Source organism: Trichomycterus rosablanca, chromosome 3, assembly GCF_030014385.1.
Source record: "Trichomycterus rosablanca isolate fTriRos1 chromosome 3, fTriRos1.hap1, whole genome shotgun sequence".
Classification (NCBI taxonomy): Eukaryota; Metazoa; Chordata; class Actinopteri; order Siluriformes; family Trichomycteridae; genus Trichomycterus; species Trichomycterus rosablanca.
Window position 1 is genome coordinate 36,164,458 of NC_085990.1, and position 12,730 is coordinate 36,177,187.

General features: G+C 37.3%; 1 protein-coding gene across 1 annotated transcript; it reads right to left on the reverse strand.

The window, feature by feature from the left end:
* Positions 1–756: 756 nt before the first annotated feature.
* LOC134309848 (myosin-7) lies at positions 757–12,524 on the reverse strand. The gene is made up of 38 exons (XM_062991227.1): positions 12,482–12,524; positions 12,124–12,334; positions 11,758–11,901; positions 11,515–11,671; positions 11,252–11,279; positions 11,046–11,148; positions 10,861–10,953; positions 10,692–10,755; positions 10,477–10,575; positions 9,751–9,854; positions 9,464–9,602; positions 9,023–9,141; positions 8,778–8,927; positions 8,511–8,681; positions 8,102–8,411; positions 7,917–7,996; positions 7,597–7,802; positions 7,120–7,243; positions 6,890–7,026; positions 6,548–6,803; positions 6,212–6,454; positions 5,954–6,130; positions 5,718–5,863; positions 5,542–5,632; positions 5,042–5,431; positions 4,831–4,957; positions 4,632–4,750; positions 4,358–4,554; positions 4,049–4,232; positions 3,269–3,434; positions 3,059–3,183; positions 2,659–2,967; positions 2,356–2,559; positions 1,954–2,250; positions 1,755–1,859; positions 1,310–1,405; positions 1,067–1,201; positions 757–869 (listed from the first exon to the last, which is right to left on the reverse strand). Exons 2-38 carry the CDS (start codon positions 12,322–12,324, stop codon positions 849–851), a joined length of 5,817 nt encoding a protein of 1,938 aa, XP_062847297.1. The 5' UTR covers positions 12,325–12,334; positions 12,482–12,524; the 3' UTR covers positions 757–848.
* Positions 12,525–12,730: the final 206 nt, after the last annotated feature.

Consider the following 12,730-nt stretch of genomic DNA (forward strand, 5'->3'; position numbering starts at 1 on the left):
TAGGACGTCAGATTACTGGTAACACTGCTCTCTCTCTCTCTCTCTCTCTCGCTCTCTGTGTGTGTGTGTGTGTGTGTGTGTGTGTGTGTGTGTGTGTGTGTGTGTGTGTGTGTGTGTGTGTGTGTGTGTGTTCATTTTAATTGCGTTGCGATACACTCTTTTTTTGCCTTGCGATTTCCCTTTTAGTACTGGTTGGAAGTTTCGGTGTTATTTGAAAGTCTCTCTTATTGTAGTTAAGTGATTCCTATACATTTTGGTACAATCAGTTATGCTATTTTTTTGTTCTGTATCTTTTATAGTTCTATATGCACATGTATTTATCTTTAATATTACTGAGTATATCTTAAACAGATCTTATACAGTAATGTAAGAAACGTGCCAGAGTATTAGCTCATGATGTACCAAAGCATGGCTTAAATTGTGCATTTTCATTATTTATTGTTGGGATTTACTGCAGTTTTCAAGATTAACATTACAATAAATACCATTAGGTCTCAGATTACTATTTATTCCTTGACTTTTTAAAATCTTGTTTACACCTCATAATACAATTTCACGAGATTACAGTGACAATAACACAGAACTTTGCAAATCAGGAAAATGTTACTGAACATTGTTACCATTGTTTGTATAGCTTCTTTGTATAGCTGTATCAATACTATTATTATTGTGGAGATCTTAGGCTACTAAAATGATCATGAGTTTGATAATGTGGGGTGTTGAACTACTATCATACACAGTCAGCACAGCAGAAAGTAATTTGCACATTCACTTTATTTTATTGTTACAGGCAAATAATTCAAGCTAAATCACAAACCACAAACTTTTAGAAGTGATTCACGAGAGCTTTACTCTTCATCATGCCCTTTCTGCAAAAGAGAAAATTTACAGGTAAGTTTTTGTAGATGTTTTTATGATTTATTGAAATCAAGTTAAAAAGTATATTAATTCATTTCTAGTCCTGGTAAACTGCTAATACAAACCATATAGTATATTCTTCCAGAAGGGAAAACTGATTAAAGCAGTTGTAAAATTCTTTAAAATACATAACATTCAAGCCACTCACCTTAGAACCAGTGTCACGGCTCTTAGCTCTCAGTTTGTTGACCTGAGACTCTGCAATATCAGCTCTTTCCTCCGCTTCATCCAGCTCATGCTGCAGCTTACGGAACTTGCCAAGGTGGGCATTAGCCTGCTCCTCCTGTAAAATAGCATACATTTTTAATTAGGGTAAATAGAGGAAATATTACATATTTGTTTTATCAAGCAACAAAATAAAATGTATTGCAATATTTAAAACGGGACTTACAGCTTCCTCTGAAGATCTCTTGTATGACTTAACTTTCAGTTGCAGTTTATCTACTAAGTCCTGAAGACGAGCCAGATTCTTGCGGTCCTCCTCAGTCTGTAAAATAGAAAATTATTGTGATACCAGCACAGGGCAGTGTTCCTCCTGTTCCTTTCTTAATTTTGTGAGTACTGTTTAGCATAGTTACTTTCACATGGACCTGATGCTTACTTACTTCCTGACTCTCTAAATCCATTCATTACTACTCATTGCAGTCTCGCCAGTTACTTTGAAAGCCTAGTGTCTTTGTAATTTGTTGATTACGTCTTGTGTATTGACTGTTGAAGTGTCCATTTTCAGAAAGTAGTGGTTGCAGCAGAGATAACTTGCAAGTTTAGATAAAGCCTAATAAAGATTTCTTTATAATAGTGACATAATAGTCAATTTTTTTATAGAAGGGACTTACCTGGTAGGTGAGCTCCTTAATTCGTCTCTCATATTTACGAATTCCCTTTACAGAATCACTGGCTTTCCTTTGTTCCAACTCCACCTCACTTTCAAGCTCTCTTACCTATAAAAACATCAATGCTAAGTCCACTTACTGTGGTATTTGAATAATTACTGTAAAATCATGTAAACTCTTGTTAATTATTTTTGTTACCTACCCTGGCTTCTAGTTTTTGGACCTGCTTTTTGCCACCCTTCATGGCGATTTGCTCAGCTTCATCCAGACGGTGCTGCAGGTCCTTGATGGTCTGCTCCATGTTCTTCTTCATACGTTCCAAGTGAGCACTGGTGTCCTGTTCCTTCTTCAGCTCCTCTGCCATCATGGCAGCATCAGTGATGGCTTTCTTGGCTTTTTCCTCAGCATTCCTGCACTCTTGGACAGCTTCTTCCACCTCAGTCTGAAGCTGAGCAGTGTCTCCCTCTAGCTTTTTCTTCTGATTTAGCAGGCTGGTGTTCTATAGTAATAAATAATTTTATAGGTGGTATATTGTTTATATTGTACTGTATTCACATAAATGTGGTTGTCCTTAATGTATTTAAGCAAGGATCATCTATACTACCTGAGAGTGCAGTAGCTGAACCCTTTCACTGACATCCAGCAGTTCTTGCTCAGCCAGTTTCCGGCCTCTCTCAGTCTGCTCTACCAGGGATCTCAGCTCATCCAGTTCAGCCTGCAACAGATTGTTACGTCTCTCCACAATAGCGATGTTCTCTTTGAGATCATCATTGCCACGAAGAGCATCATCCAGCTGCAGTTGCATATCCTGCACAAAATGTAAAAACAGGGCATTGTACAGTTCTTCATATGACCAGCAGTAACTGCGGCATTTATTCTTTTACACATGAGTTTCTTTATGACATACCTTCATATGTCCATGGAGACTTTTGAGTTGTTTCTGAGCTTCTGAAGCCTGCCTGTTAGCTTGGCTGAGCTGAATCTCCATCTCGTTTAGATCTCCCTCCATTTTCTTCTTAATCCTGAGAGCTTCATTTCTGCTGCGAGTCTCAGCCTCTAGAGAACTTTGCAGGGTGTCCACCACTCTTTGCTGATTCCTCTTGGCCTGCTCCATCTCCTCATCTTTTTCAGCCAGCTTACGCTCAATGTCAGCCTTCACCTGGTTGAATTCCAGCTGTGCTCGCAAAATTTTTCCTTCTTCATGCTCAAGAGAGGCCTAAAAGATAACAATTAAGCCAGTTAAAATATTACTGTTAAATTTTAAGGTCTACGCAATGAAAATGAGTATTTCTAAATATTCTTTGTACCTCAGCTTCTTCCAGAGCAGATTGGATCTCGGCCTTTTCCTGCTCCAGCTGTTTTCGGATTTTTTCCAGTTCATGAATGCTCTTTCCACCCTCACCAATTTGCTCAGTGAGGTCAGAGATTTCCTCTGTTTTACAAACAAGTTAAATCAGTCATTATGCATTCTGGTTAGGAGACTAATGAAGTTTAGTGTCACAGACAAATATAGCTACCTTGGAGGTTCTTGTTCTCCCTTTTTATAGTCTCCAAATGATCAAGGGACTCCTCATAAGAGTTCTTGAGTTTAAAAAGTTCAGTGCTCAGAGATCTGGCCTCCTTTTGGGAGCTCTCTAGCTCAGACTGGGACTCCTCATATTTTTGCTTCCACTCAGCAAGAACCTGTATTAAACATGAAAAACATCAAAAGCATTGTTAACCTAGCCATGTTAAATAAATTAATTAATCAATTTTGTTTAATTTTTATGAAAAGGTTGACCACATGACAAAAGCATATCTATCAGATTTTTGTAATCAACAATCACTGGTAGTTTGTATTTGTCATTATTTGTGGGAAGGTCTGGACCAAGTTAATGTTTTGAGTTATATGGAATAGAAATGGGGTGCGTTTTAAACTGGTGTATGTGATAGCGCCACCCAGTGTTCAAACTAGGAATTTCTTTTTTAACCGGCTTAATGGCGGGCCAACTTTAATTGTATTTCTGTAATTCCTCACCGTTGTTTTTGAGGCCAATTTTTTTTTAGGCCATTTGTGGGCCATAGTTTGGACACCCATGTTGTAAAGTGAGATTTGCATTGTCATCATCATTGTGAGAATTACATATCATGTAAGAAGAAGAAGAACCTTTGTTGTCATTATACTTGCGTACAACGAAATTTAGTAAAGTAAGTAGTAAGTATTAAGTAAGTAGTAAGTATTACATTATAAAAATAACCAAATAATAATCTTAGATGGATATCTCCAGTTTTAGGTTAAAAGGTTAGTTTATGGTCACCTTGTCAAAGTTTCTTTGCTTTTTGTCCAGAGCAGCAGCAGCAGCATTGGATCTTTCCACATCAACCATGAGATCTTCAATCTCATTTTGCAGTCTGTGTTTTGTCTTCTCCAGGGAGGAGCACTTGGCATTTACAGCTTCCACAGCTTCTTCTGCTTCTTGTAGGCGTTGAGCAAGCTTCTTTCTGTAGGGAGATACATTGATTGTGTTAGAACTTAGAGAGTAAAGAGATTTTTTTCATATTTTTATTTCTTTTCAAATATAAACTACTACTTTAGAATGGATTATTTTTTGGGTATTTTGTCTTACTTTGCATCCTCCAGCTCTTCTGTTCTCTGGATGGCATCAGTTTCATACTTGGTTCTCCACTGAGCCACCTCAGAATTTGCCTTGGACAGACTGCGCTGCAGTTCACCCTTGGCCTCCTGCTCCTCCTCATACTGCTCTCTTAGCAGGTCAGAATCATGACGAGCAGACTGCACTGCATGTGCCAGGGCATTCTTAGCCTGAACAAAATTATTAATGCAGCATGTTAGAGCTGTACTCTATTTTTAAAAGTATATTATGCAAATTGCAAGAATACCTTTATTTCTTCTTCAAGCTGTCTCTTGAGGTCATCGATTTGTTGGGTATAGGACTGCTTGCCTCTGGTTAGCTGAGAGACCAGGGAATCTTTTTCTTCCAGCTGTCTTGTAAGTTCACCTTAATTATATATTTGTATTAATTAACTTTAGGTTTTCATTTATACTTTGCACACACACACTCCATATTTTAGCTCTTACCATTCTCGGTTTGCAGTTTAGCTTTTTGCATGCCAAAGTCATTGAGGCTACGCTGTGCTTCCTCAAACTTTGTCCTATACTCACTCATCTGGTCCTCAAGAGTCCTGCACATTTTTTCCAAGTTTGCCTGGACAAGGATAATCATTAGTGAGGAAACATTAAATGCACAAAATAAGATCTATAAACAATAAATAAAAAGTAAAATGCTAACCTTGGCCTTAACGATCTGTTCCATGTTGGAGACCACATCATCCAGCTCCAGTCTCAGTTCACTCTTTTCCTTCTCAAGCTTCTGCTTTACCCTCTGAAGGTTGTCGATCTGCTCTCCCAGGTCAGCCACACTGTCAGCGTGTTTCTTTCTCAGAGTTGCAGCAGTGGCCTCATGTTGCAGAGTGGCCTCTTCAAGGTCTCTGCGCAGTTTCTGGAACTCAGCCTCTCTCTTCTTGTTCATCTCAATCTGGACAGTGGTTGCACCACCAGCCTCCTCAAGCCTCTCACTGATCTCTTCAAGCTCTCTGGCTAAGTCTGCCCGTTGTTTTTCAACTTTGGCACGGGCAGCTCTCTCAGCCTCCAACTCTTCCTCAAGTTCTTCAATACGAGCCTAGAGCAGCAGGTAGTTAGTAACTATGTCAAGCTCAATTGAATAAATCAACTATAACCATAACTACAACTATATTAACTTAATGTTTAACATTAAGTATAATTATTTACCTGCAACTCTTTCAGTTTCTTTTGAAGTTGGGCTGCCATTGCTTGCTCATCCTCAATCTTGCTACTGAGTTGGCTAATCTCAAAATCTTTCCTGTTTTTATAATCATACATTAGCATTAGTTTAAACATAGTCTTACTGTTGCCTTATTAAATACAATCTAATGTAAACAACATACTTTTTGAGCCTTTCCTCGAGCTGTTGCCTGTCATTTTCCAGGTCCATAATATTCTCCTGGGTCAACTTTAAGTCACCTTCAAGCTTTCTCTTAGCCCTCTCAAGATCCATTCGGAGCTTCTTTTCCTGTTCCAGGGATCCCTCAAGCTTGCAGAGACATAACAATTCATTTTTTAATTAAATGCTGTAAATAAACATAATTTCATCTTGTTTATTTAATATTGCAACATTACTTACATCATCAACTTGCTGCTCCAGCTTAGCTTTGGCTTTGGTCAGTGTGTTGCATTTGTCCTCTTCACTCTGCAGATCATCCAGTGTTTGCTGGTGAGCCTCCTGGAGAGCTTTCTTCTCCTTGGTTAGCTTAGCAATGATTTCATCCAGAGCTGCCATCTCCTCAGTCAGATTTTTAACCTTAGAAGAGAGAAAATAATGACTTAACCACCCAGTTAATCAATTCTGTACAATGTGGAGGTAATTAAAGTATAAGCTTACCTTATTTTCAGTGGCATGCTTCTCTTTCTCCACTTTGGCTAGAGTAAGCTCCAGATCATCAATGTCTTTCTTAAGCTCAGAGCATTCATCCTCCAGCTTTCTCTTTTTAGCAACCAACTCACCATTCATTTCCTCTTCATCCTCCAGTCTCTCAGTCAACTCTTTGCATTTAGCTTCAAGTTGGATCTTATTCTTAATCAGACCTTCACATCGCTCCTCAGCATCACATAGATTGTCTTGCTCCTGTTTAAGTATACATCATAACATAATGTGAATTTTTAGATGTCTGGGCTGTTAAAATCTTGTAAAATATAACAACAATATTTATAAACTTACAGCCTGGACTTGGAGTTGAAGGTCATTTTTCTCTTGGAGAAGAGTGACCATTTTTTCTTCAAGCTCCTTTCTTCGGGCTTCAGATTTAGCATAGGCTTCTTTTAGCTTCAGGAATTCTTCCTTCATGTTGGCCATCTCTTTCTCTGCCTCAGCTGATCTTAACAGAGGTTTGATCTTGAAGTAGAGTTTCATCCAGGGCCAATTCTTGACACCCATAAAGGCACGGACATTCCACTGGATCACTAGCAAGGCATCTCTACAAGATGACACAATGAATGCTCAGCTTGTGAAATACTTAGTGTTAAGCAATCGATTTAATGAATTGACAAAATGTTATTTTACCGTCGATCAACAATCTTCTGGAACTCAATTCTTGAGAGAAGACCACGAGCTCGGGCCTGAATACCAGTGAGAATCAAAGCAAGACGATCATCTCGCATCTCCTCAAGAGTACCCAGAAGTCCAGCCTTGAAGAATACCTTTATGATTTAAAACAATAGGCAGTCATTAAATATAACTCAAACCAAATAGTTTTTGCTTTACCATGTGAAACTTTTTTTAGTAAGTAATACCTTAGTGTGACCAAATTTGTATTGGTTGTGGTCAATGTCCAAGGAACCCAGCAACTTTTCGGCTCCCTTTCTGCTGTCAATAAACTGCCCCTCAGGGATGGCAGCAGGGTTTAAAATACGGTATCTGAAAAAATCAAATTATTACTAATTTCTTCAATACTTTAAAACTGTATTCACTGATTTATTTATTTTTTAATATTTTTAGTAAATCTTTTCAATCATTTTAATAAATTTTTTTCTGAACTGAAAATGCCAGTTTATGAAAATAATCTGGTACTGCCACTTTTGCGATTATGGGAATAAAATATTTCTGGCTTCCAGTTGCCTCGGTTTTATTTTTGGATGTGATAAATATACAATATAAAAGTTATAGGTTGTATTTAGTCTTTAAAAATAGTAGTTTCAAGCTATTACCTGATTAAAACTCTTCTCATATGTATAATGTAAGTATCTACCAAAAAAGTAATGTTAACGTACCTCTGTTTAAAGTCACCATACAGGATCCTGTTGGGAAAACCCTTTCTGCAGATTCTGATGCCTTCCAGCACACCGTTACAGCGCAGCTGGTGCATCACAAGAGGATTATCCATGGCCCCAGGAGTCTTAGTCTCATTGGGGATAAGGCAGCGCACAAAGTGAGGATGAGTCGACCTAAGGTTGGTCATCAGCTTGTTCAAATTCTCCTATAGATAGGATATACAGAGCTTATTGTATAGTGTTTAAGCTGATTGATAGTCTGCCATATTCTGCATTCTAAATATTCTGCAATTCTGCAAATCTAATCCTGGTTTTCTTACCCTGTGGAGGGCAGACACAGTCTGGAAAGAAGAACCCTTTTTCTTCTTTTCCTTTGCTTTTCCACCTCCTCCTGACTCAGCTATAAGCACAAATTGTATGCTAATTAAGCACCTTTAACTTATGGAAAGGCAACTTTGTTTGTAGAATTATTTAAGGTGTTCCACCGTCTGTTAATTGTTTTTACCTGAGTCAGCACCAGCATAATTTACAAACAGGTTTGACAGTAGTTTCATGGTGGACTTCTGGTACAGCCCCACAGCAGTCTCATTGAGGGGATCCTTGTTCTTTACCAGCCAGTTGTTAATGTTGTAGTCGACAGTGCCAGCATAATGAACCAGAGAAAAGTGAGCCTCTGGTTTACCCTTCACAATCCTGGGCTTCTGAAAGTTGGAAGATTTTCCCAAATGGTTGTCATAAAGCTTAGCTTTGAATGTAGCATCACTGGCCTTGGGGAACATGCACTCCTCTTCAAGGATGGACATGATACCCATGGGCTACAGAGAAATACAAAATATCTTGAGTTAGTTTAACCAAACTGTAAAATGCAGATGTTAACTTAGGCATTGTGACTTATAATTCACATTCAGCATCACCTTCTCAATCAGATCAATACAAGCCTGCAAGTCCATGCCAAAGTCAATAAACTCCCACTCAATGCCCTCTTTCTTGTACTCTTCTTGTTCCAGCACAAACATGTGATGGTTGAAGAACTGCTGCAACTTCTCATTAGTGAAGTTGATGCACAGCTGTTCAAAAGTGTTGAACTGTTTATGAAAACACACAATAATTAATTACACCTCAGTCCTAATAAAATTACACCTGATGTTAAAAGAGCAAATTGTTTGTATAAAAAAACATACATCAAAGATCTCAAAGCCAGCAATGTCCAGCACACCAATGAAGTACTGGCGAGGTTGCTTGGTTTCCAGGGATTGGTTAATTCTGACAACCATCCAAAGGAACATTTTCTCATACACTGACTTAGACAGAGCACCAACTGAATAGTACACCTGTTAGATCAAAATGTAAAAAATAATTATTTTAATCAGACTACCATTCATTTCTGTATGTTATTGTGCATGTTTAACATAATGTATTTTTTTACCTGCTGGACATTTTGTCCCTTGGTCACCCATTCATTTCCTACTTTGACTCTTGGGTGACACAAAGCCTTGATTAAATCAGCAGAGTTCAGGCCCATTAGATAAGCTGATTTGTCAGCATCTGGATGGATATGGAAATACACACACATATAAAAACTTTATGTTCTTCTAAAAACTATAAAGAAGCAGAAGAACTTATTTATATTCCCTAGTCTGCCTTCCAAATCCTAGTTTATGATGCCACATTAATTCTTGGGAATTATATAGGATTATTCCCTTCATGATACAGACACTATGACATAATCAGTTCAGTTTGGTTTGTTTTTTCCATTAATGGTTTGAAGAAAACATAATTATGAATTAATAATCTACAATTACACAGTCTTTTTTGCTATATAGTGATGATCTCTCCATAACGAAATTTTTAATTAGTTTGCACAGACCTTCAGTGCCATCAGCTTCTGCCTGCTCCTCTCTCTGCTTTTGCTTAAACTTCATGTTGCCATAATGCATGATGGCACCAGTCAGTTTGTAGATGCTGTTCTTCTCCTCTTGGGTGAAGCCCAGCACATCAAATGCTTCCTAATGTGACAAAAAAACAGTAACTTACTGAAATATATAAAGACATGTAGCTATGTGTGACAACAAAATTGACTCTTCAGGCACTTTATCACTTAATCCTCTTAAATAAATAAACATTTTAGAACATATAATTTTTTTTGTTACACACATCAGTAGCCATTAGCTCATCTGCATCAATAATAGAGGCCACTTGTGTCTCTCCTTGGGAGATGTAGGCGTAGTCATATGGGTTTGCAGTAATAAGCAGCATTTCTGTAAGAAATGAAATATATTTTACTATAATGTTTATCAATATATTTTGCGTACAGAGTCATATAAACATATGTCAAATGACAAAAGGATGTGAACAACTTTTAACAAGTTTGTTGACCATACCACTTTAAAACCATTAATAGGGTTAAATGCTAATAGCTTCTATAATTGCATCTACAACATCCTCCATTTCGATAGGAAGGCTTTCCATAAATTTTACAGTGTGTCTGTGAAATTTACCTTACTATTCTAAATATTATTTGTTAGGTAAAACACTGACGTTTGACAAAAATCATTGTCCTGCAGTCGATAATCAAGTTCACACCCCAAAGTTCTTCACTGAGGGCACTGGAGGGAATTTCTCAACAACAGACTTATCCAACCATGGCTTTATGGATTTATTGTGTGCACAGGGGCAGAGTCATGTCAATAGGAAAGGGCTGTCCTCAAACTGTTACTACAAAGTTGAAAGGATGGAATTCATGTTCTATTACTGATTTAGTAGACCTGTTTGCAGTGTATTTGGATAAACCCCCTGAGCCCATGTATTAGAAGTGTCCACATACATTTGTCTATGTATACTGAACACATATTTAAACTATTTTTGATATTTCTTACTCACCTAGCAGCTCAGGTTTCTTTTGAGACAAGATCTGATAGAAGATATGATAGTCTCTCTCAGCTTTGAGCTGGAAGGTCACACGTGATTTCTCTAGCAGATCTGTATTACATGGAAGAACAAATATAGCCAGTAACCAAAAGTACTTTAGTAATTTTCTTTTTAAATATAAAAAAGACAAACAAACCAACAAATGTAAAAAAAATGAAGGTTCATACAAGTCTCAATATCGGCAGAGGCAACCTTTCCAGTAGCACCAAAGTGGATTCGGATGAACTTGCCCTGTTAGAAAGTAATATTTAAATCAAAAATCAAAATTTCATTATTAATAAATATAGGTTTAGAAAATACTAAAAAATTGCATTATTATTAATTACAGATACTTACAAAACGGGAGGAGTTGTCATTTCTGATAGTCTTGGCATTACCGAAAGCCTCCAAAGCAGGGTTACACTGGATGATTTGATCCTCCAGAGTACCCTGAAAACATAACATGGAGGAACTATTGTCATTAAAATGTATTTCACTATGCAGTGGCCACTAGTGGTGTGCAACAGCTTTTATCCTATAACCTTTTTGTCATTGACATCTTTCTTAGTGACACCAGCAGCAATGCTGGCGAAGTACTGAATCACTCTCTTGGTGTTCACAGTCTTCCCAGCACCGGATTCTCCACTATCAAGAAAGATTATTTTAGTAAACAATGTAATTGGCTTTAATAATTATTTAAAATGTATTAATGATTTGTGTTTGTGTTTTTAACAAAACCAAAACTTACGTAATGAGAATAGACTGGTTTTCCCTGTCTGAAACAAAGTTTCAAAATAAATTTAGATTCAAAACTGCTAAATCAGTAAAACCACAATTTGTGATGCTTAAGGTGCTGTATAGAATATATGATTTTTGTCAAAATATTCAAGAAATAAAAGCTTTTAGAGTATAAACTCTTTACAATCCAGATATTGTTAAGTATTCAATACACTTTACTGTAAGCATTTTCTATACCTTAGGTCTATTTGTTTTGAAATCTTTATAATTTACCTGCCAGCATGTACTGGTAGGCATTATCAGAAATAGAGAAGATGTGAGGGGGAGCTTCACTCCTCTTCTTGCCCCTGTAAGCAATGACAACTTCTTGGTTGTACACTGGCAGCCACTTGTAGGGGTTGACAGTTACACAGAAGAGTCCAGAGTAGGTCTGTAGTAAAATAAATGTTTGCTGTTAACTGTTTTTATACAACGTATTGGTAGTTTGTTTGAGAGGAGCTCACACGATCAACTCACATAGATCATCCAGGCTGCATAACGCTCTTTGAGGTTAAACAGCACAGCAGGCTCATGCAGGAAGGTAAACATCGCCATGTCCTCAATTTTATCAAACTTTGGTGGGTTCTGGGGATGAACATCACACTCCTTGACTGTTACAGTCTAGAAAGAAGAGTATGATACATAAGTATTAAACATTTTACATTACATCCCAGCTCTATACTATTCATAGGTATACATATAGACATATTTTTTTACAAAGAAAAAAAATGCAGTTGTTGCAGATAAAAGCAAATTAACTATTTAAAGGCTTTACATTATACTGGTTATATCACTAAATTCAGATGTCAGTAATGTCATATACATTTGGTTAATTTTTCGCACCTTTCCCTTAGAAGTTTCACATGTGACTTTGTCACCATCCCGACTCATAATCGATGCTTTCAGATACTCCTCTTCTACATCAGGGACGAAGCACTCCTTCTTCATGTCGAAGAGTCGGGTCTGGGCTTCCAGACGCTCCTTATCTGATTTCCTCAGGTAAGAAGCTGCAGCTCCAAGCTCCTCCATCAAAGCGTCACCCATCTTTCACTCTCTGTTCAGATTAGAAACATTTAGTATTTTGTGTTGGAATACCATTCAAAACTTGTCCGATGAACATTAATGAAACTATATGTATGTATATTTTGAATTGCTGTGTATGTGAAACTATAATGACAACTTCAGCATTTAAGCCACTTACATTTGCTGTCACACCTTTCCAGAAATTGATGATGAATATTGCCCTAGGATGAAATAAGCAGAAAATAATTTAATGTAATTTACCGTAATTATCTTACATATAACTCCTTCTACCTATGCTTCAAAACAGTATTTCAATAATACCATGTCATGTAATACTGTCTCAATAAATATGTCCATATTGTACTTTTCCCCTAGCACTTACCTTTAGATGATAAAAGCTACAATGAGCCACTCATCTCTCCCTTTT